The 23,536-nt window shown below is 34.8% G+C and overlaps 1 protein-coding gene across 2 annotated transcripts in view; it reads right to left on the bottom strand.

Moving 5' to 3' along the window:
* The window catches only part of pkhd1l1.2 (PKHD1 like 1, tandem duplicate 2), a 67,708-nt gene extending 44,376 nt beyond the window's left edge, over positions 1-23,332 (bottom strand). The window contains exons 1-24 of one of the 2 annotated variants that reach the window (NM_001166323.2): positions 23,310-23,332; positions 18,648-18,768; positions 18,434-18,511; positions 16,452-16,596; positions 15,987-16,095; positions 15,828-15,885; positions 15,621-15,711; positions 15,483-15,536; positions 15,189-15,256; positions 15,069-15,111; positions 14,910-14,980; positions 14,697-14,807; positions 13,233-13,322; positions 9,765-10,030; positions 8,209-8,306; positions 6,643-6,802; positions 6,374-6,509; positions 6,108-6,251; positions 2,874-3,028; positions 2,637-2,747; positions 1,213-1,371; positions 1,008-1,129; positions 746-894; positions 393-559 (exon numbers count right to left, since the gene is read on the bottom strand). In NM_001166323.2, coding sequence (NP_001159795.2) covers positions 393-559; positions 746-894; positions 1,008-1,129; positions 1,213-1,371; positions 2,637-2,747; positions 2,874-3,028; positions 6,108-6,251; positions 6,374-6,509; positions 6,643-6,802; positions 8,209-8,306; positions 9,765-10,030; positions 13,233-13,322; positions 14,697-14,807; positions 14,910-14,980; positions 15,069-15,111; positions 15,189-15,256; positions 15,483-15,536; positions 15,621-15,711; positions 15,828-15,885; positions 15,987-16,095; positions 16,452-16,596; positions 18,434-18,511; positions 18,648-18,711 — 2,649 coding nt within the window. In that variant the 5' untranslated portion in view covers positions 18,712-18,768; positions 23,310-23,332. Of the gene's footprint in view, positions 1-392; positions 560-745; positions 895-1,007; positions 1,130-1,212; positions 1,372-2,636; positions 2,748-2,873; positions 3,029-6,107; positions 6,252-6,373; positions 6,510-6,642; positions 6,803-8,208; positions 8,307-9,764; positions 10,031-13,232; positions 13,323-14,696; positions 14,808-14,909; positions 14,981-15,068; positions 15,112-15,188; positions 15,257-15,482; positions 15,537-15,620; positions 15,712-15,827; positions 15,886-15,986; positions 16,096-16,451; positions 16,597-18,433; positions 18,512-18,647; positions 18,769-23,309 lie in introns of those variants that run through there. The other variant, NM_001130399.1, reaches the window with a different exon arrangement.
* Positions 23,333-23,536: the final 204 nt, after the last annotated feature.

Here is a 23,536-nt window from a genome sequence, read left to right as displayed (position 1 = left end):
TACAGCAATTTTCTAATGTAGTTAAAGATCTTTTGTACATTGTGGGGGTCATAAAAAAAAAAAAAAAAAAAAAAAAAACTTTTAGCATAAACAGTATATTTAACAGTGGAGAAAGCATAGTGTAGAGAACTGTAGCTTTATTACTGTATTTTTTAAAAACATATTATTATGCGTTTTCATGTTTATTTTATGTAAGTTTCATGGGTTTTTAGCGCCTATACTCTCAAAATTGTTTAGCATCAATCCACAGATGCTTTACAAATATCTGCTCAGAAATAGCAACAAAAAAGTCTGCATATTCTGTCTGGCCCTGCCTACCATACTTCTCATTAGAGAACTCAGGAACTTCAGTCTTTCAAAACAGAATGAGTTTGATTTAAAGTTTAACTCACCTGCAAAAAGCCTATTTCTAAGAGTGGGACATCAAAGCCACAGTTGTAAGGTGTCGCTGTGATCTCATAGCTGATTTGAGAAGCATTTGTTTGTTTGCTCACAGCAATGTTTGAAAGGAAAAGCCCTGAACTGGCAAGAGCAGGTGGTCTTCTTCTGTGGACTATAACTGAGCATGTGGAGAGAGAAAACCCAACACATTTAAATAAAAAGGACAAAATACATATTATGTATTTATTTATTTATTCAAAAACAAAATTGAAGCTTTGCAGATATATATTCAGATTAGCATATACATTATGCATCATGTTAAAGGGTCACTGATGAAAAATAAAAATAAAAACATCTTATTCACCATAAGGATCCAAAGCTGAACGTCCAATGTGAACAGCGTCAATGAAATAATCAGCCGCTCCATACACACTGAGCTGTAGAAGTTTGTACTTGGAGCCTTCAAACTTGGCCTGTATGTACTCCAAGAGATCCACACACTGGTAGTTCCACCTGGCAGTGACACAGTGGATATTACTTCATTAGTGTAGTAGTTGATAAGAGTACATGTAGACGACTAATAATCACACATCCTAGACTAGTTTATTACAGTAGTTTAAGCTTACTTTTCAGTTGAGTCAAACGACACAGAAACACGTATGTTTTCCTCCCGGTTAGTATCTGCTGTTTCATAACTGAACAATATTCCCAGTTCATTTCTCAGCTGCCCTTTGTAGGCCAAGCAGAGCTAGAATTTAAATAAGTATAGTATTTAGTATACTTCTGTCTTTAAATATATAAATTTTAGTTATGATGAGAGGTGGTGCTTACAGTGGCATATGTTTGTAGCAGAATTGGGCTATAGATCGCTCCAGATGCTGTAGTGTCATGGAAACTGAAAATAATCTCAGGGTTTTTCAGAGACCAGCGTCCACAGAAAGCCTCTGAATCACTAACCTGGACCCCTCTGCGGCTTAGATCACCTGAAAACTGTTTTAAAAAATGAGAAAACTTAATCTTTAAGTGTTTTCCACTTAGGGGTGTAACGATATTTAAACCAAAAAAAAAAAAAAAATGCAATATGTCCCCTAGGGTACGAACCCTGATATTCTTATTTGGGTACTTTCATAAACAATTTCCTAAAGGGACAGCAGCTATTTATGCCACTATTAATCAAATAGCACATACACATGCACAAAAGATTTGGATAGATATATCCCCCTAATCCTCCTCGGCAAACTGATTCAAGCGGAACCCTACTACGTGCCTAGGCCTATGAACCATATCGAACAGTGGCATTGGTGTATCGTTACACCCAAATTTCCAGTTTATGGCAGCAATGTTCTTCTGAATCAAACTACAGCTCTTTCTAACATTCATTAATTTATTTTCCTTTGGCTTAGTCATTTTATTCATCAGGGGTCGCCACAGCACAATGAACCACCAACTTATCCAGTTTACGTTTTACACAGCATATACCCTTCCAGCTGCAACCCAGTACTGAAACACATCCATAAACACTCATTGACACACATACATGATGGTCAATTTAGTTTATTCAATTCATCTATAGCGCATGTTGGCAACTGACCCAGCCAGGACTCGAACCAGTGACCTTCTTGCTGTAAGGCAACAGTGGTGACCACAGAGCCAGTTCATAGGCCATTTCCTACATTATCATCACAAATAGTATTAAAAAGACGCTAATTTATCAGTTACCATTTTATTAAGGGCGACGCGGTGGCGCAGTAGGTAGTGCTGTCGCCTCACAGCAAGAAGGTCGCTGGTTCGAGCCTCGGCTGGCTCAGTTAGCATTTCTGTGTGGAGTTTGCATGTTCTCCCCGCGTTCGCTTAAGTTTCTTCAGGGTGCTCGGGTTTCCCCCACAGTCCAAAGACATGCAACACAGGTGAATTGAGTAAGCTAAATTGTCCGTAGTGTTTGCTTGTGAATGAGTGTGAGTGAATGTTTCCCAGTGATGGGTTGCGACTGGAAGGCATCCGCTGTGTAAAAACGTGCTGGATAAGTTGGTGGTTTATTTCGCTGTGGTGACCCCAGGTTAATAAAGGGACTGAGCCAAAAAGAAAATGAATGAATGAATGAATTTTATTAAGCCCAGTTACAAACAAACATACCCCCAACTCAAAAGACCTTTTGACTTGTGGTGATATATAAGTTGACTTAAACATAACACAACTAGTTATGTAAAAGTTCATTTGTAAAATATATGATCATTGGCATTTGCAAGTTTACGTACCCCTGTGCTGGCCGTCTCATAATCTCTGAAAAATTTCACGTTGCTGTTCTCAGATGATGGAATCTCTGCTGGACATTTAGCGGTGATCATCAAATCTAGTGCCGAATACACCTTTTAAAATAAAATAAATAAATAAAAAAAGCAGATATGTAACCTACTGTATCATGTAAAAAAGAAACTTTAGGGGGGAAAACATTCAATAATGCTCAACAATAACATAAAGACTATTAAACCAACCTCAGCTTCAGAAGCATTGAAAGGCAATGGGAGGGATGAAACTCCTGCCCACAGCAGTGTGAAAGTCTCCATGCTGGCCCTCCCTTTCACCGCTTCAGTTACTGTGATGTTCAGATCTGTGTCTATGATCTGGTAGTCAAGATCCTCAAAGTCACCTAAAATAATTTAAAAAATGTCAAAACACAAACTCCAAAATACTCGTAAAAATAGTACTGCACAAGCAATATCAACTTTAAAAAATGTAAACTGTACCAAAAAATCTAAGCACAAACATAATGGACAGATAAACACACACACACACACACACATTTCAAAGCATTATAAATTGTTGTATTGAGAACAATATTTTGTTGTAAAAGTGCATAATAAAAATATTGCAATAGCTATAAATTTTTATATTTCACCATAAATTATATCTCTTATTTTACTTAAAAAAATAAAAATAGTTCATTCAATTTTCTTGATAAAATTTTTTATTTTTTATTATTGTTATTATTATTATTATTATTATTATTAGTAGTAGTAGTAGTAGTAGTAGTAGTAGTAGTAGTAGTAGTAGTAGTACATATTGGGCCAGATTTACTAACATCTTGCTTCAGCGATTATCCAAGTAGGATAGATCAACATGACTGATATTCAGTCAATTAAATTTGAGGGATATGTTTACAGTTTCTGTTAAGTTCAGGCTTACAGTTAGAGCTATGTTCTTCTACATCATAGATTACATTTGCAAACATGGGTCCTTTCAGTCAGTGGTCCTTTTATTCGCATCCTACTTGGCAAAAATCACATCCACCTTGCATCAAAACTCTGATTAAGTATTAAAAATAATCAAAAATAAATTATTTAAAACACACAGTGTAGTGTAGTGGTAGTCAATTTACGGATTTTATATTTATGGCTAAAACAGAAGGACAGAAGCTTCTTCACTTCTGTAAATTTATTTGAAAAGCCAGAAGATGAGGTTAAATGAACATATTGATTCCCCAGCCGCGTTATTTATCACAAAGTAAATTGCATGATCATAAACTGCTGTGACTGTGTTCAATTTGCACATTTTTGGTTAATCAGCCATAGAACTTTTCACTCCCATCAACATTTTTTTTAGTATTGTAGGTCTTGAACTAGATTGACCTGTTTACCAAATTTGGCCTGTAGTTGCTGTTTACACCAGTGCATTTTCATTTTAGAAGGTCACAAAACAATTAAACACATTTTTTGAGATGTTGACAGTCATATATGTGTTGGTTGTTTTTGCCTTATTTCAAGCAAATTCGTTCTTCCGGTTTGAAAAGAAAGTTTGAAGCTATGTCACAGCAATTAGATTCTTGTGTGTATCCCAGCGTGTAGACTGGATGTCTTTGAGCTTTCAGCATTAATTCATGAGAAAGACTTCTAAGTCTTTCCACTCTATTGTGTATGAGGTGCAACTTCATTAATGTGCATGATAGCTTCGAAGACTGTTTTTACCTGTTACAGTGTTCAGATGGCAGAGGGACGCCACATTGTGTTGCCAACCATAATTAAAAAAAGTGGAAGAAGAATTGTTTCGAGATATAGGTCGTTAGTGTGGGTGAGGCAATGGCGCAGTAGGTAGTGCTAACGCTTCACAGCAAGAAGGTCGCTGGTTCGAATCAGTTGGTGTTTCTGTGTGGAGTTTGCATGTTCTCCCAGCCTTCGTGTGGGTTTCCTCCGGGGGCTCCAGTTTCCCCCACAGTCCAAAGACATGTGGTACAGGTGAATTGGGTAGGCTAAATTGTCCGTAGTGTATGAGTGTGTGAATGTGTGTGTGGATGTTTCCCAGAGGGTTGCGGCTGGAAGGGCATCTGCTGCGTAAAAACTTGCTGGATAAGTTGGTGGTTCATTCCGCTGTGGTAACCCCGGATTAATAAAGAGACTAAGCCGACAAGAAAATTAATGAATGAAAAGGTCGTTAGTGTTGCGTCTATAAATGTGCTGCAAACAAAGGCTTTGTTTTTAATGTCTTACGTGTGGATTACAGTGGTCTGCTAACATGCGAGAAAAATATGTTTGTGAAGAATATTTTTTACCCGGGAACTGTTTGCATCTGGAAATGGTGGAATCTGGATTTGGCGCTCATTTAAAAAAAAAAAAAGACACAGTTCCAGTTGGTGTGATTTGTTCTGTCTCTACAGATTTAGTAAGCGTGTGATCAGTGTTTGTTTTTTTTAATGTTTATTCAGAGGCAAAGTTAGTATCGTCAGCAGTACTCTTTCAGTTTTTAAAGACATATCTTAGTCAATATGATTTAGGTACGATGTTTACAGTACATTAATATCACAACAATATTATGGGCTAAAAGATAAACGTGAATGCTGCTCTCTGAATGTTAACATGTAAACACCTTAATCAAACAAATTACCATCATGTAGAATTTTCGCCGCATTTTGTGAAAGGATAGTTTATAAACACACAGCTTTCTGACACTGACTCCCAAGTGCAATGCTGAGGTTACCAAGAAATGCTGAGTTTTTTTTTTCTCTCATTCGCCTAGGAATTTGAAACATTCCTTTAAAACTAAATTCTTCCAGCAGTTCCTTGAATCCAATATTTCATTTTTCAATGGGGGGCATGCATGAAATGTTCTTGAATGAAAGTGAAAATGCTGAACTGCAGTCGACAAATTAATAATTTGGTAAATAATCAGATTACTGTCCATTTAAACACAGTCACAGTCTTTCTCCCCTTTATAAAAGGTATAGTTTTGTTAGGCATACAACATCTTTGACACACAAAATTTTTTTTTTATATAAAAAAAAATTTAATATTTTGAAAATTCTGAGAACACTAGTATTTTATTTCATTATAGATGGACTAAAATGCAAATTTGAAAAAGGAGCCAAACTATCCATGATCTCTCTGTCTGAGTGGTCTTCCAGAATATTCTCTGATTCGTCACGCCTCTCTGGTATGATCAATGATAATGCAACTGCTAAAAGTCAAATATGAATGCTGACCAAGTATGTCAATGACCAGTGAACGTGAATGGTCGTAACATGCTTTTTATGCTGCATAGTGTGGATGGAGATTATTTTCCTGAAATGCATATGGACAGGAAGTGTTTTGATTTTAAAAAGCCATTTAAAATGAAAACACATTTGTATCATAAACACAGCCTTAGTATTGGCACTTACTCAAGACAATGAAATATAAAAGCACATATGTTGTATTGTCAGAAAATTTAGGAATTATTATTATTTTTTTTAAGTTCACCTCTTTTAGAGTTGAACGTCACATTGTACACCGACTCAGTGTCCAGTTCCTGCTTTGTTACGGTAACGTTGTCTGGTTTAATCGTCCACAAGTCATTCAGAGCGTTCTGCAAATCCATCGCTGACGCACTAACCAGGATTGGCCCTGGAGCAAACAAAGCAATTGCATTAAACATGGAGCTGAAGGGTGAACGCAAAAAAAAAAAAAATATATGAGAATACATTTGGGGTTTGCCTTCTTCAAACACATATTCATTTGAGAACTACCTGTTGTAAGATTTCCATATGCCAGTTGGTAGTATGTGAGTTCACAGGTGTTCAGAGAAAAACATGCACTGCTGATTCTCAAAATCTGAACCTCTCTGATAGCGCTTGTTGGCTTCCATCCTTTAAAATGAACCACCTAACAAAACAATAATGTATATATACTGTACATGTATGGGAGCTCATCCATGAGACCTACTGAACTTATATAAATACAAAGCAGAAAATAAACTTGTGAGGCTACCCTCTATATTAGATGATGTTTTACTAACCTGTTTTTCAGGCAGCACATCGTAGTATGCATTAATCTGCTGTTTCTCATTAACAGCTTCGACTGCCTGCTGGGCCGTGAAAGGGCTGATCTCTTTGAAAAAGCCCACATCTACTGATGCTGATCCTGAATATCCGTGCACTAAAACCTCAATATAGTACCTGTAGCACGTGAAGAGAATTTTCAGTTGAAATAAGGTTTAAAATACCTTATTTTACAGAACATACAATAATCATCTAAAAATGTGACAGTACAACTTATATAATATTAATAACATCAAGTAAAAAGTGCAAAACACATTCCCATTTTGACTGATGCCAATTGAGAGGCATGTCATTAGTTGTATTAATGTATTTAGACTTGTAAAATGTGTATGTGTTTAAATTGTACACATCATTTTATTTAGGGCAAATGGAATGCGTTTTTACAGTATACATATTTTCTTCTAAAATAATCTTGCTCTACGCACGGGGTAATTTCTTTTTGTATGAGCCAGCTTAGGCACTTCTGATGTGTCAAGCCATTATAAAAATCTTTTAAGATCTAATTGGTATAAAATCAGTGATCTTCACTGCCTGGTTGAGAAACAATATGAAGTGGGTCTCAAACCGGACAAGAAGCCCTGCATTAAATCCAGTTGTTCTGCACCATGACTTTAAAATCATTTGGAAATGGAAATTAATTTTAACACAGTATTTTTAATGGAGTTTCAGTGCTCACCTGCCGCTCATGATGATGCTTGCGTTTAAATTGTCTTTCATCTTATTTTATGGCAACAAAGAATGCTTAAATCTTTTAATCTATTTAACAGACTGTCAATGTTTTATTTAAATTACATGATCAATGTTGTAAATTGGCAACAGAGTGGCTCAGTGGTTAGCACTGTCACCTCAGAGCAAGAAGGTCGCTGATCCAAGTGTCGGCTGGGTCAGTTGGCATTTCTGTGTGGAGTTAGCATGTTCTAACTGTGTTGGCATGGGTTTCCTCCGGGTGCTCCGGTTTCTCCCACAGTCCAAACACATGCGCTATACTGTATGTGAATTGAATAAACTAAATTGGCAGTAGTGTATGTATGTAAATGAGTGCGTATGGATGGAACCCAGTGCTGGGTTGCTGCTGTTAGGCCATCTTCTGTGTAAAACATATGCTGACAGTTTAATCCGCTGTGGGACCCTTGATGAATAAAGGGACTGAGCTAAAGAAAAGTTAATTAATGAATGAATGTTGTAAATGGAAAATAGGCACATCAACATTTCACCGGAAGTTTATTAGTGACTGAAAAACACTTGCCATGCATATTGCCCATTATGAAATGTAATTTAAATGGCCATTTACACCCAGGTTCAATTGTACCAGGTTCAAGTATCATCTTAACTAGACTGTTCAATTGAACAAGTGTGAAAGCACTCTTATTTACCAATTATGTTGCTTCTCTCCACAATATAATTTTGACTTTGGTTTCAGGAAAATGATGTGGAAAACAATTATAACGGCAAAAAAAAAAAAATAAATTAAAAATCGAGAGCGGATGAGTTTTAAATAACGGTGTTTGAAGACCTTCACTTACGGTTTCAACTTCTCCAGGCGCATGACCTCTGACTTCTGGCTACTTAAGCCATAGAAACTTGTATAGTAGTAGTAATAAGGCTGAGATGCAATCATGACCTGAAAGAAATGAGTGACCAGGTTTAAAAAATGCATTTTGTTACATTATATTTCATAGAAAAAAAAAATATGGCAGTCCAATGTCTAATTGTGAAGAATGGTTACCTTTTCAAAGTCCAAAATTAATAAAGATTCATAAATGCATGCAAAACAATAATGAAATGTGGCTCTTGAGGATACATTGAGGTCTTATAAAGTAAAAATGCAAAACTTGTCGCACAGGCAATCACTTAAAGGTGCCTTGTCATAAATAAGTACATAAATGAAGTCGTGGCCAAATCAGTCAGGGCAGCAGGATTTTTCCTTACTAAGAGTTGGGCTGCAATAAGGTCAACCAACTGAATTTACATCTGGGTCCAGTTAAGTTTGAAAATAGACTAAATGCCATTGAATCATGCTCAATTTGGAAGTAATTTTATCTATTTTTTGGCTCTGGGTAACAAATGAGTGAGGTTGATTCAGGTCAGGTGCAGATTATAGAGAACAATACTGTATGTCAAGTATGAAGCACAAGCATACTGTTGCATGATTAAGAACATTATACATTGTAAAATGTTTTTCTTTTCTGTCCTGTTCTAACAAAATAGCACAAGCTTACATGTGAGTTTGCACCCATTTACAGTTTATGACATTATTTGTATGGACATGTGTACTGTAATTCTAAACACAATCAGGGCACTTGGTCAAGTTTGAGGATGTCAGTTTCTTGCCATGGGTATTAATTTTGACTGCCTTGTATATGTTATTTGGGCTCTCAAAAGGGTGATTTAAGAATTCACACTTAGATATTGTTTGACAACTGTTGGCAGGTTTGGCATGTTGTACCAGGAGAGAACCCTGAGCTTGGAGATAGTTGAGCCCAGGGCTCCCGCCAGGTCCATAGAGCATGTGAGGGGAGTACGAGGTCAGGTGGTTCTCGATAGCTCCCCTATAGTAAAGGAGGAAAGGAGGAGAAAGGGGTGGATGAGGAGTTTCTTCGGATAATGAAGATAAGGGAGTAAACCTAGCTAGGCTTCTTATAGTGAGTTAGGATAGATCTGACTGGCTAACTAATGAATGTAGATGGGTGGCCAGCTGCAGTCAATCATATCACGTGCTCCTCTCGAAATTAGTTTGTAAAACTTCACTTAACATTGACTTATTTTAAGAATCTTTAAGAATCACTGATTCAGGTAAAAATCTTCTATAATTCTTTTTTAAAAGTCACATATGTCTTGAATAGTTAGAAGGTGAGTAATTATATGGGGCAAAAAAGGGCAGTTTTTCAGTAGATATGTTTTTATATTACTATGCAAAAAAATCATCACAATATATTTCAATATCGACATAGCGTTAATTTGAACAAAAGGTTAAGATTTACATTTTAGATATGTCTATAGGTGGCTATTATATTTTGAAATGAGTTACTGATTTCTACTTACACTGATAACTGCTGAAATTGTGAATTTAAAAACTTACCTTGTCCTGGGGGAGACCGGTTTTGCTGAAATATAGCTGGGATCGACCTACTGATTTAATTCGGAAATAGTAGTTGTCAGACTCCAATGGAGCAAAGAAACCACTCAGTCGTGCTACAAAAGAATGAAATCCATTGGGCCACACATAGGACAGAGAATCCACCCACTGGACAGAATATCCAGACATATTGGAACTATACATCAGGACATCCTCTAGATTGTTTAGGTTAGAGATATCCCATGTCTCCATTTTAATGCCTCTGCCACCTACAAAAATGATAATAAGTTTCATTTTAAATACAGTATACAGTAGAGAACACCTACAGTACTCATAGACTAATTATTATTCGATTCCTGTATGCCTTATTTATAGTAGTTAATTTAATTTATATAGATTTATTGTCGGGGTTTTTGTGACTACTTTGTCTCCCTCTTGTGTATTATCATTTGTATGCTGTTTCACCTGTTATCAATTTGCTTGTTTTCCCGTCCCCATTCCTCTCACTTGTTCTCCCTGATTATTGTAACTATTTAGTCTCCCCTTCTCCCTCGTTCTGTGCTAGTGAATTGATTCTGTGTTCAAAGAGCTACGTGTGCTACTGGTTCTCTCTGTTCCAAATATATCTACGCATTTACATTCCGTCTCGTCTAGTCGTGTTGTTAATATTACCACTCATCATCCGTTTATCTGTGCTCTGGCTCACCTCTGCTCTGCCCACAGTCCATGATCGTGTGAGGTCTCATCTTCTCGGCTCCCTGAGGTCTGTCTCCACTTTTCTACTACTAACCCAAGAGGGTCTATTTGAGTTTGATCAGTCCTACTACGCCCAGAGGAGGGTCGATTACTGACTGCCTGTGTTTTTGGAGTGACTGTTTTTCCTACTGCCCAGAGGAGCAAAATTGTTGATTTATTTCTGTTCAATAAATCCTTTGAACTTCTCCCTTGCGCTTGGGTCTCCATATTTCCTGACATTTATGCAATGGATGAAATACAAAGCAATTGTTGAATTGATAGTTTACATATAGTCAGCTACAGTTAGGTCCATAAATATTTGGACATCGACATAATTCGAACATTTTTAGCTCTATACACCAACACAATAGATTTGAAATAAGAATGAAGATGTGCTTTAACTGCAGACTGTCAGCTTTACTTTGAGGGTATTTTCTTCCAAATCAGGTGAAGGGTGTTGGAATTACAATAGTTTGCATATGTGCCACCCACTTGTTAAGGGGTCCAAATGTAATTGGACAATTGGCTTCACAGCTGTTTCATGACCAGGTGTGTGTCCTTTCCTCAGTATCCCAATTACAATAAGCAGATAAAAAAAGGTCCAGAGACCATTTCAAGTGTGCTATTTGTATTTGTAAACTGTTATTGTCAACTCTCAAGATGAGATCCAAAGAGCTATCACTATCAGTCAAGCAAGCCATCATTAAAAACAAACCCATCAGCCAAGCCAAAAATAAAACAAATCCATCAAAGAGATAGCAAAAACATTAGGCATGGCCAACACAACCATTTGGAACATTCTTTAAAAAAAAAAGAGTGAAAAGTCATGGTGGACGACTGTAGAATTCTCTCCCTGGTGAAGAAAACTCCCTTTACAACAGTTGGCCTGATCAAGAACAATCTCCAAGAGGTAGATGTATGTGTGTCAGAGTCAACAATCAAGAGAAGGACGTACTCACACTATGTACAGTTGCCTTGAACTGGGCCAAAGCACGCTTATCCCCCCTCCCGTCTCCCCTGATGGCACACACTCACATTTCATTCTGGCCTGGGCACACTTACGTCATCGATGATGCGTTGTTAAGTAAGTGATTTCGGTTAGACCAGTGGAAATTTTATTAGTTATATTGTCCTCGTAAGTTCTCATGCTGAAGGAATCAAGCTGCAGTCACACTGGGCTTTTCTGCCCATAGACTTTCATTCATGCTCACGCGAATGCGTCAGACCGGAAACGCAAGGTCATGCGTCAAGTTTTGCAGGTGGCTGCAGTACAAAGTTCAAGCTTGGTGAACTCTGACTTGCAAAATCGCATCACTTGACAGTGTGTGACCTCAACTGCAGGAGGTTTGCTGAAGGTGCAGCTGTGGTGCAGTGAGGGGTTTGCGTCTATAATAAACTACGACTGTTTGCGTTCATTGAACAGTAAGCATGATTAATAGATCCATATGAAACAGTCCCTTAAAAGTCATCCCTTACTTTCGGGCTCTGGCGTGCTTTGCACTCACACTACAAGACAAGTGTACTGTGCCTGAGCCCAAGTGAATTGTGCTCTGGCACACCTTTTCCAACCAGGCCAGAGCCGGCCAAGTAAACTAGGCCTTAGCCCAATTCAGAGCACCCAAACTTCTCTAACGATCCGGGAAATGGGCCTGGGCACGGTTCGGATAGCATATTGTCAGTAGGCCAAAATACTAAACCAGAGTGAATACATAGGGTATACCACATGGTGTAAACCATTGGTGAGCTTCAAAAACAGGCCAGATTAGAATTCTAAAAAAGCCTTTACAGTGCTGGAACAACATCCTCTGATGATAAGACCAAGATCAAATTGTACCAGAGTGGAAAGAGAAGATTATGGAGAAGGAAAGGAACTGCTCATGATCCTAAGAAGTGAGGCATGGTGGTAGTAGTGTGGGCATGCATGGCTGCCAATGAAACTGGTTTTCTTGTATTTATTGATGATGTGCCTGCAGATAAAAGCAGCGGGATGAATTCTGAAGTGTTTCAGGGAATATTTTATGCTTATATTAAGCCAAATACTTCAGAACTCACTGTACAGTGCTTCACAGTGCAAATGGAACATGACCCAAAGCATACTGCAATAGCAGCCAAAGACTTTTTGAAGGAAAAGAAGTGTAATTTTATGCAATGGCCAAGTCAATCACCTGACCTAAACATGATTGAGCATGCATTTCACTTGCTGAAGACAAAACGGATGGGAAAATGCCCCAAGAACAAGCAAGAACTGAAGACAGTTGTTGTAGAGGCCTGGCAGTGCACTGCCAGGAATGAAACCCAGCATCTGGTGATGTACAGTATATGTGTTCCAGACTTCAGACTGTAATTGACTGCAAATTGATTTGCAACCAAGTATTAAACGGTGAAACTTTGATTTATGATTATTATTCTGTTCAATTACTTGTGGACCCTTAACAAGTAGGCACATATGCAAACTGTTGTAATTCCTACAACGTTCACCTGATTTGGATGTAAATACCCTCAAATTTAAGAGTCTGCAATTATAGCCCATCTTGTTTATTTTATTTTAAATCCATTGTGTTGGTGTTTAGAGCCAAAAATGTTCAAACTGTGTCAACGTCTAAATATTTATGGACCTAACTGTGTGTAATGTTTTTTGCACTGTAATGGAATTCCACTATCATGCTAAAACAAAACACAGATTGTTACAGGAATACTACATCACCATAAATGATTTGCTTCAAATTAAGCTCTCACCTGGAAACACTGTCACATTTTTTCTTTCATAACCAGGAGTTACACAGACAACCTTCTTATTTGATATGCTGCGAATCTGACACTCATGACCTGAAGAAACAAAAAAAAAAAAATGTTTTAATATTAAAAATACAAATTCACACACTCCAATTAATGTTACATTATTTCAATCCAGATTTGGGTAAAATATGGACAACCCCAACAAATAGTTTAATATTTTTTTAACATTAATCCCAGTGGTTGAGTTTTTTATAGTCAGTTATTAAAATGGATAATTCCCACTTAATTCAAGTGAAACTACTGAAACTGAACATAGAGTATGGATACTGAATATACAGTGTATACAGTTGAGGGGGAAAATTATGTGCCCTACTTTTTATTATTAACATAATATTGTTTTCTTCTGAAGAAAATATTATTGTTTCTGTCACGTTCATCAGCGATCAAACCACCAGAGGTCGCTGGTAAACACTCACATCCTCATGAACTACAAATCTGTTAATAATTGGACTAAAAAAAACAGTCATGCTCCACATACACAACCGGTTCCAGATCCTGACTGATTGCATACACACAGCTGATGCTGCTCATTTACTGATTACACACAAATATATACAGCTCACTTTGAAACCCTCTTTGCTGAGTCTTGTTTACTGTTAGTGACATTACAACGCGTTCTCCTAGTCTTGTTTTCCCTGGTTTTGATCTTAGCCTTGTTTATCCAGTTCTCCTGTTTAGCCGCCTGCCTTCTGGCCTGTTTTCTGATTACGATTCTGAACTGCCTCTAAACACCTGTTTGCACCCATATTGACCAATGCTTGCCTGACTCTGAAAAAACCCACGTGGATATTACATCTGTTGTCAGTGTCACTCCCCGGTGTTACAATTTCATTTGTCTAAAAACTAGACTAGCAGTTTTAATATACATTTTTTAAATTATTTTTATGTAAGGTCAATATTATTAGCCCCCTCAAGCCCGCCTCGTTTTCCATTGTCTACAAAACAAATGTTATCAAATGACTTGCCTAGTTAATCTAATTAAGCCTTTAAAACACACTTTAAGCTGCAAAATAACTAAAAAGATTATGTACTGTCATTATATAATAGCCAAAAAAATAGTTATTTGAAATTAGCTATTAAAACTATACTAAATAAACTGTAATTTTTTGAGAAATATGTACCAATGTTTTTCAGTAAGCACATCAACTCTGAACATGACGATATATATATATATGATATATGATATGATATATGATATGATATATTTGACTATAACTGACTATAACTGTAATCCAAAGTATTATGGCAGGAGAAATTGGTAAAATTTGATAAACTTTGATATATACACTAAAACCGCAACTGCAAGGCAATTGGGTCATAGATTATTTTTGAAAATGTAAGACAAACAAGCTGCTCCCTGTCAGCAATTGGTGTGAAATTTAACAATAATGGCTACATGTTTACCTCCTACTAAGACCATAGCTGGTTGGTCAGTCTCATCAAAGTTTTGTCCCTGAATTGTCAGTAATGTGCCGCCCAACATGCTGCCAGCAGATGGAGAAACTCCTGTCACCTCTGAAACAGACCAACAAGGCACATTTTTTTTCAAAAATATCAGATTTTGTCAAAGCAAGTACATGTACATTATTATTTAAGGAGATGTATTGTTATTCATACCAGCGTAAGTCTGGAACATGGCAAGCTTGTTCAATGCTGAGATGCTGAAAACTCCAAAATCTGGCAAGCTCCTGTTAATTAAGTTCAAGGTCTTTAGTTGTAATGCAATGTGCAGACTTTGATGTCAATTTTAGTAAAGTGAAATGAAACTTCTCTGACCTCCCATATTCACCACTGACAATGTAACTGAAGTTATGATGTCCTGAAAAACAAAGCAAAGAGGTATAACAAAAGTCTATTGAATGAATTATGAAACATTAAATGAGTATGTATCCTCACCAATATATGTTCCAGTCATCTTACAGCTCATATATCCCCATTCACCATTATCCAATTTAAGGCCATACCTGAGAAGAAAGAAAGAAAAAAATAAAAATAAAATTACATATATATATATATATATATATATATATATATATATATATATATATATATATATATATATATATATATATATATATATAAATATATATATATATATATATATATATATGCATGCATGCATACATGCATACAGATAGATAGATAGATTGATAGATAGATTTATTGTCATGATAACTGTGATAAACTTACTTTTCCTCTGAATTGGGTTTTAAAAATTCACAGGGCATGCCTCCCATGTAAGCTCTGTTCAAATAAAATACAGTTTCAAGCATAATTCATGCCTCTCAAATAATTTGTATATTAATATATAAATAAATGTTTTGGGACCTTGAAAGTTTCACATCCAGGCCATTGGAACTTGTGCTCATACTTCCATACACATTGGTAAAAATTCTTCCTCGCATTGTCACCACGGTCCCTTAAATTCATGCATTTGATTAGTTTTCATTATTGTTGTAATAAAAGGTATCATTTTGAACAATTATCGTAACACAGAGTGATGACAATTAACAGAAAAATAATAAAAATATTCACCTGGGGGACCCGAAAGTGGACTAATACTTTGGATGGTGGGTGTACGGAATGATCGGCTCTGTAAAACCAAACAGGGCATTTTTATTTGCTAAATAAACTGTTATTTTTTGAGAAATATGTACTAATGTTTTTCAGTAAGCACATCAAAGTCCATCTTACATAGAATATGCACCAGTAATCCCATGTGTTTCCATTACAAATGCTACTGAAAGGTATTGGCACACCATCCACGCTGACCCGCACCCCGTAACTATCTTCTGGCAGAGCTCTGAACATGATGAAACACAATCATTTCTCTGAGAAACATGAGCCATAACATGTTATGACATTAAGCCAGAAACCTCACCAACGAAATCACCATTGGCTATTAATTTTTTAGTTAACTTGCAAACATATATTTTCATATTTTAGTTACATAATATATTAAATATCATGTCAATTATTGGTGAAACTTTAGTTTAGTTAATGTAAGAAACAATTCACACCGTTTAATACTGGTTTATAACCTGCTTATTTTTAAGATATGATTGATTGATTGATTGATTGATTGATTGATTGATTGATTGATTGATTGATTGATTGATTGATTGATTGATTGATTGATTTGATTGATTGATTGAATACCTTGTGTAACACATGATCTGCTTGGAGTTAGAGGAATCTCTGTCAACATCACAGGTAATGGATCTTGTGGTCGACACCAGTGTGACTTTGTTGCCAAGGTTTGGGTCATTGGCATTGAGATTGAACTGGCTGGCTTGTGCAAAACCTAAGAAAAGAAAATGTCTATTAGATACATTTCACAAGCAATTCTAAAAAATTATGTGACATATTGTAAAATGCAATAAACTCAAAATATGGATAAAAGCTTCATTTATTAACAAAGGCACAATAAAATATCCCCAGTGTTTTGCTGACCACATAGACCTTATTCTGTAAATGTAAAGCGATTTTAGGTTTAATGGCTGCAGCCTTCTCCAAAAATGCCGAAGGACTATTCACATTACAAAATGCAATTCTTTGGAAGCATGCTAATTATTTTACATGCAAGTTTTACAAGGACGTTATTTAACCAAACTGACATGTTACAATGCTTCAGCTGCTTCATGGATGTGATCACAAGAAAACCACATTAACGTTATACCCAGTGGCGTAGTGTAAAATGTGTGGGCCCACCTGCAAGAATTAATTCGGAAAACATCATTGATGCTATTCCAGAAAAGCTGTATAAAACTAATTTCCTGCCACCAGACTTTTCTGACAGACTGGGATAATGGTTTCAGAATTTAAAATATGTTGTGGTATAGTTTTGCAGGGGTTATTATATGGGATTATCGTTAGCAAAATTGAAAAAAAAAAATTAAAGATGTTTTTAGAAGAAAAAGAAAATCAATGCTATAACACATTAATGGCATTATAAATGTAATAAATCAAATGCTTGTTTGTAGAAACAAATTATTTTCTTTACATTTGTGGGTTTTCTTGTTTGCTTTTGCAGCCATGTTGCAGCTGTATAGCTGGTGTAATCAGAGAAATTTCTCTATGTGGCATGATGTTTTTTTTTTTTTTTTTTTTTTTTTTTTGATGATCCCTTTGTTGAATTTAAGTAACATTGCAACTGTCATTCAATTATGAGTAGACTGTTAGGTTGGGGTTAAGGTTGGAGTTAGCGTTAGGGTTAGTGTAAGTTAACATGGACTTGCAAAGTTTCTTTTAGTTAGTTAAATGTCTGTTGAAGGAGCAGTACCAACAGATAGTAAGCAGACAGTCTACTAATACTCAAATGGACCTAATGGACCTAGTCTACTAACACTTTATTTATTTATTATCACACAATGCCATTCAGCTGAGCTCTAAGGTCGCACACATTCTGCTCAGGTTTCCTGCTTTGCTCTACCCAGACTGATGTCTCTAGATTCTCTTAATTTTTTACAATATTACATCAAAGAGCTGTAACATTATGAACACCGGCCTACTAACCAGCAGAACCTATACTGTAGGTACTGTGGCCCACAAAATAGCAAGGCATTGATTTACTGAGGTAGCATGTCTTTGCTATGACATCTGGTAGCATTTGTACAATTGTAAAACCAATGTAATGCTGTTCAGTCTGAATATTCATTCATTAATTCAGTGTCTTTTTGGCTTTGTCCCTTTATTAATCAGGGGTTGCCACAACGGAATGAACCGCCAACTTATCCAGCGTATGTTTTATGCAGCAGAGGCCCTTCCAGCTGCAACCCAACAATGGAAGAAATTCAAACACATACACTACGGCCATTTATTTCGCATGTCTTTGGACTTTATTTATTTATTTATTTATATTTTTAACTGTAATTTAATATTTGTCCCAATTATTTGGGAGTGTGTTGAAGCCATCAAAAACAAAATGTGTATATGTTTAAAGAATGCATTCAGCTGAAAACACTGGAGATGATTTCTTTGAACTTTAAATAAACTTTAATAAAGTAAAGTATTTAAAAATTAATAAAAGAAAAATAAAATTCACTGCATTTCACAAAATGTATTTAAAAAAAAACTGGCTTTGTAAAAGAAAAATGTGCTCAATTAGAACAGAATGTTGAAAAAATAAATCTTTTTAATACCTTGACCCCATATGGTCAGTCTTGTCCCTCCATTGAGGCTTCCATATTTAGGCATCAGTTTGTCGACTCTCTGTGCTTCTGTCAGAATGGAGACTAATAATAATTTTCATATTGTATAAATATGTCTGTGTTTGGTGACAACTATGATGTGAACGTATGCAAATGACTGCAGCAGCCTAATATATAATCTAAAATAAATACATCCAGCGCTTACCTGCTGAACTCAGTAAAATGCAAACAGTGAGTGTCAGGTGAAGCTGCAGGCGCAAATGCCTCATCCTGAAAGACTCACAGTGCACACACTTCAAAACAACGCCTCTTAAAAAGTATCCTTTCTGTAAAAACAATATACACATACAATTTCTATTAACAGTTTATGTCCATTACAAACATATCTGACATTTTGAAAATAATGATCAGTATTTAAGTAACCAGACAGGCATTCTTTACATGATGGTTCATATGTATTTTAGCTTTATTTTCATTATCAAGGAAAATCACATTTTATTAGAATTTTTATCAAATTTCTTCATTGCTGAATACTATTAGATTGGTCTTATGTTATGTCACGTTAATTGAATGATCTCCCACTCTTTAGATACCCTTCTAACAACTTTTGTTTCCAGAATGTTTTGAAAATGTGGATTTTTGGTTTCCAGAAAATTCTCTTTTTTAAAAAACCTGACTTGTCAAAAAATAGTCAGAAAATTCTAATTTTCTGGATCTGGGATGTTTATTAAACCATTAAGCAAAAACAAAAAACATATTTGCCATATACATTTTTTTAATGATATTTTTTTTGTATCACATTTGATACATCAGGCGTTTGTGCAACTTTTTGCTCAAAACAATGATAATTTTAATTACGAAAAAATTTGCCCTTATCTTTTTGACAAAAGAGAACATTTCATGCAGTTTATCCCTTTATTTTTTGTTACATTAAGCATTTTGCAGTGTTTTATTATTTCACATTGTGGTAGGCGTACTAGTAGTTTCAGTTCTTGTTCAGGCAAAGATGCACTTTACATTTACACAGTACACAGAAGTGAGAAGTCATTGCTGGTGCAGTGTTTTTATCTCTGTCAGGTTTCTCCATGTTGGAAAATGATCAGCATCATGCCTTCTAACATTAAAAAAGCACACCGCAGCTTGACCTTTTATGGGGCGCATGTTAATGTACATGCCTAGGAATTTCTCAATTTCTTCGGCATCTGTATTTATAGACTTGCCATCTTTGAATATATTGTGCAGGTTTATTTGTTCTCCAGTGTCCTATAGCATTTCATCAGTAGCAAACTATTTTAATACTGTACATATACAGAGTCCATAATAATAGATGGCAATTAAAGTGCTATTGAGCAGTTAGGGGAAGATGATGAGGAAGGATGGAGTCCTTAGGCCATGCATGATGATGATAGTCATTCAGACAGCTGTAATGAGGAAGACTATCAAGAAAAAAGTTTAGTCCAGACAAGTAGATGAGGTCCCAACAATACAAACACAGGACACAGTCAGAAAGCAGTCGGTATGAGTCCTCAGCAGATGCAATGAACTCAACAAATGCACCACGATATTGTATTTTTCTTCATCTGTATTCTTTCATTTTTGCATTGCCAGTTGCTGACTGCTTTCTGACTATGTTTTGTGTTTGTGTTTTGTGTTTGTGTGGTTGGGACCTTTACTTCTGTGCTTGTCTAGACTACACTTTCTTCTTGATATTCTTCCTCATCACTGCTGTCTGAATGACCATCATCATGCATGGCCATGCATCCTCATCTTCTCTCTGTCACTTTAATTGCCAAAGACTATTATGCTGATGACATTTTTTCAAGATTTTTCTATCATCTTCCTCTATTCTTTTGACATCTAAAAATGCATATAAATTGATCAATATAGTTTATCGATTATAAATTATTGTAAAAATACCCACAAATTATTTTAAAATGGTATTTCAGTCACTATTTATATTAATTTAATCATCCAAAAACAGTGTGTTTGCATTGTAGTAGGCATTATATTGATTACATTACAAAAATGTGACATCATTGTTCGGAAAAAAAAGCTCCTTTTATACCTTGTATCAAATTTGATACATGATTTTCAACACAATTTTTTTGCAACAAAATAAATTGATTATTAAGTAATTATGCTTAGTTTCAATCAAGAAATTTAATAATTTTAGTTACTTTATTTAATAAAAGAATATTAGGATGAAAGAATACAAGTATCACATCATATACAACAGGTTTTTAAACAGTATTGATCAGGTTGATATTATATAGGTCTTAGAAACTCGTGTATCAAATATCAATCAAAATCAAAGATTTTTCTTATATAATGTCTTTTTAAATCTTAATTTCACGAATCTTCACGACATTCGTTTTTTGACTTAAGGGAATGTAAATGTAGGCTAACTCCCTGGTCCTACTGCACCCAACCTAGGGTGTGTTTCTGAAAACCATCGATAACAACTTGCATCGATAGCAAGGTCGCAATTTCTGTTTTTACAAATATATTTCTTTGATTTGTCATTTCCCAAATCCATTGTTCCAACGAACGAACATTTGCAAACTGTGTGGTAAACTTGTACGTTTTCAACTACACCTCTGGAGCTGTTGTTAGAAGCATATTTCATGGTTATGTTATATTTCTAGAAATTCCCCCTAAGCCCTATTCATTTAGAGTGTTTAAACTTGGAATAGGGAAAAAGCATTAAAGTCATCTTTCTTAGGTGTAATTTGCTTTCAAAGTATTTTTACAGTTCAGTTTTTGCGATCTTTATATTGACAATTGTGCTCCCTTTACAGTGCACTTTGAAAACATTTATGCCATTTGAATGTGTCATATTGATTGTATTATTAATTGTAAAAGTAGACTTAAAAAACAATATCCTACTTAATAACAATAACAGTAATAATAAATTAATAATGATAATAATTACAATTAATTAGAATTTTTTTTTCATAATAAATTGCCTGCTGTAAATTACAACCGTTAGCGTAATGATTTATATATGAGATAATACATGTGTTAGTTAAGTGTTTTTTCATGTTTAAGACTAGAAAATGAAATAGTATCAATAAAATTCGTTATTTGTTTAAGGAAACTTTGGCCATATATGACTATTTACATATATTTTCAATTAATATGGAAAATGCATGTTTTTACCAAAACTAATATTGGATTTTTTTACTGCATGTGTATGTAAAACAATGTAATTTGCATAAAATTTTTTTTTTCTCTAAAGACATTGTTAGTACAGTCCATTTAGAGCTTCATTATGGAGGTTTTACGAGGAGTTGAGGTTTACATGGTTCAAACGGTGAATCTGCGACAGAGCAACTATTGTAGTATTTTCAACTATTCAAATTACTACATCGTTCGTTTCCCAAATGATGCATGGTACTACAATAGTTCAGCCACAAGTTATGCTGTTGTTTGGGAAACGCACCCCTAAGCTGGGATCGAACCCGCATTTTTATGTTTGTGAGTTGGCTACCGGGCTAAAGACCATGGCCTCCAGAATCTGTCTCTAGAGCACCTTTTAAAGGTTAAAGGTTGTTTTGAAATAACTACTTTAGAACCTTGTTTTATAGCTGCAAAGCACCTAAAAAAATAGGCATGATTTTAAAATAACAATCCTGCTACATTCTGGAATATATACATATATATATATATATATATATATATATATATATATATATATATATATATATATATATATATATATATATATATATATATATATATATATATATATATATATATATGTATATATATGTGTATATATATATATATATATATATATATATATATATATATATATATATATATATATATATATATATTTGAAGTCAGAAGTATTATTAGTATTATATATTTATTAAATATTTATTTCCCTAACTTTTGTTTAACAGAGACTTTTTTTTTAAACACATTTCTAAACATAATAGTTTTAATAACTCATTTATAATAACGGATTTATTTGATCTTTGCCATGATGACAGTAAATAACATTTTACAAGATATTTATAAGATATCTATAACTAAAAGTAGTATCATGTTAAATTTGGGAGAAATGTATCTTGTAGCTTACAGAATAAAACTAAAATAATTTTACTTTAAATTGAATATAAATGTATATTCGTATAACTAGACCATAATTTTGAATCACATTAAGTTCCTGTTAAAGCCCTCTTGGAAACCGCAAAAGTAAGTGGCTTATTTGTTAGTCATTTTATACCTGACCACAGGTTCTGAAGAGAAAATGCTTTTTCTATATTTCACCTTTGTACATCAGATGATGATGGCTTAGCCGTAATTTTAGTTCTTTTAAAATGAACAAAACTGAAACAAAAAATAAATAACTTTAGTGGTTTTGAAAATATTGTTTAACATAGCATAACACTTTAAAAATACTGGGCTATTTTAATCAGTGTTGTGTCAAATAGAAACAAACTCAACCGCTGGGTTTTTCCCTATTTGACCCACAATGCTGGGTTAAAACAACCCAAAAGTTTTAGATAACAATATTCAAAGTACAAAATGTAATAAATACAGACTATGTAATCAATCTGCTTAAATTGACATAACCCCAATAAATAAATAAACTCTACACCATATAAAATGTGGATTGTTTTCACCCAACACTGGAACAAATATAGACAAAAATGTCATTTAATTTAAATTTGAAATATTGTCCATATTTGACCCAATGCTGCATTAATACATCACAGCATCTTTAGAGCACATATTCTGTATTTAGTTAAAATTGTGAGAGCATATAACAGTTCATCTTTTTTTGTTGTTGTATTTGAATATGGTTATTATACAGCATAACATTTATATAGAGCATTTATAAATTTGATTCACTTACCTGTTTAAGTGTTCTTCACCAGTGACTAATTTGTTAAGAGCTCAGTCTTTTTATACCTGCCCACAGGTTGTCAAGAGATAACATTTTGTTGTTTCACTTTTGTAGGTCAGGTGATGCTGTGCAATGCTGTCTTTTATTATTGAGAGATGCTATCTAACAGCATCCTAATATCCTACATTAATACACAAACAAAAAAAAACAAACATGTAAAATAATGTGCTGTATGT

The sequence above is a fragment of the Danio rerio genome, chromosome 19, assembly GCF_052040795.2.
Source record: "Danio rerio strain M-AB ecotype USA chromosome 19, GRCz13ab, whole genome shotgun sequence".
Lineage (NCBI taxonomy): Eukaryota > Metazoa > Chordata > Actinopteri > Cypriniformes > Danionidae > Danio > Danio rerio.
This window is presented reverse-complemented; position numbering and strand designations above follow the sequence as displayed.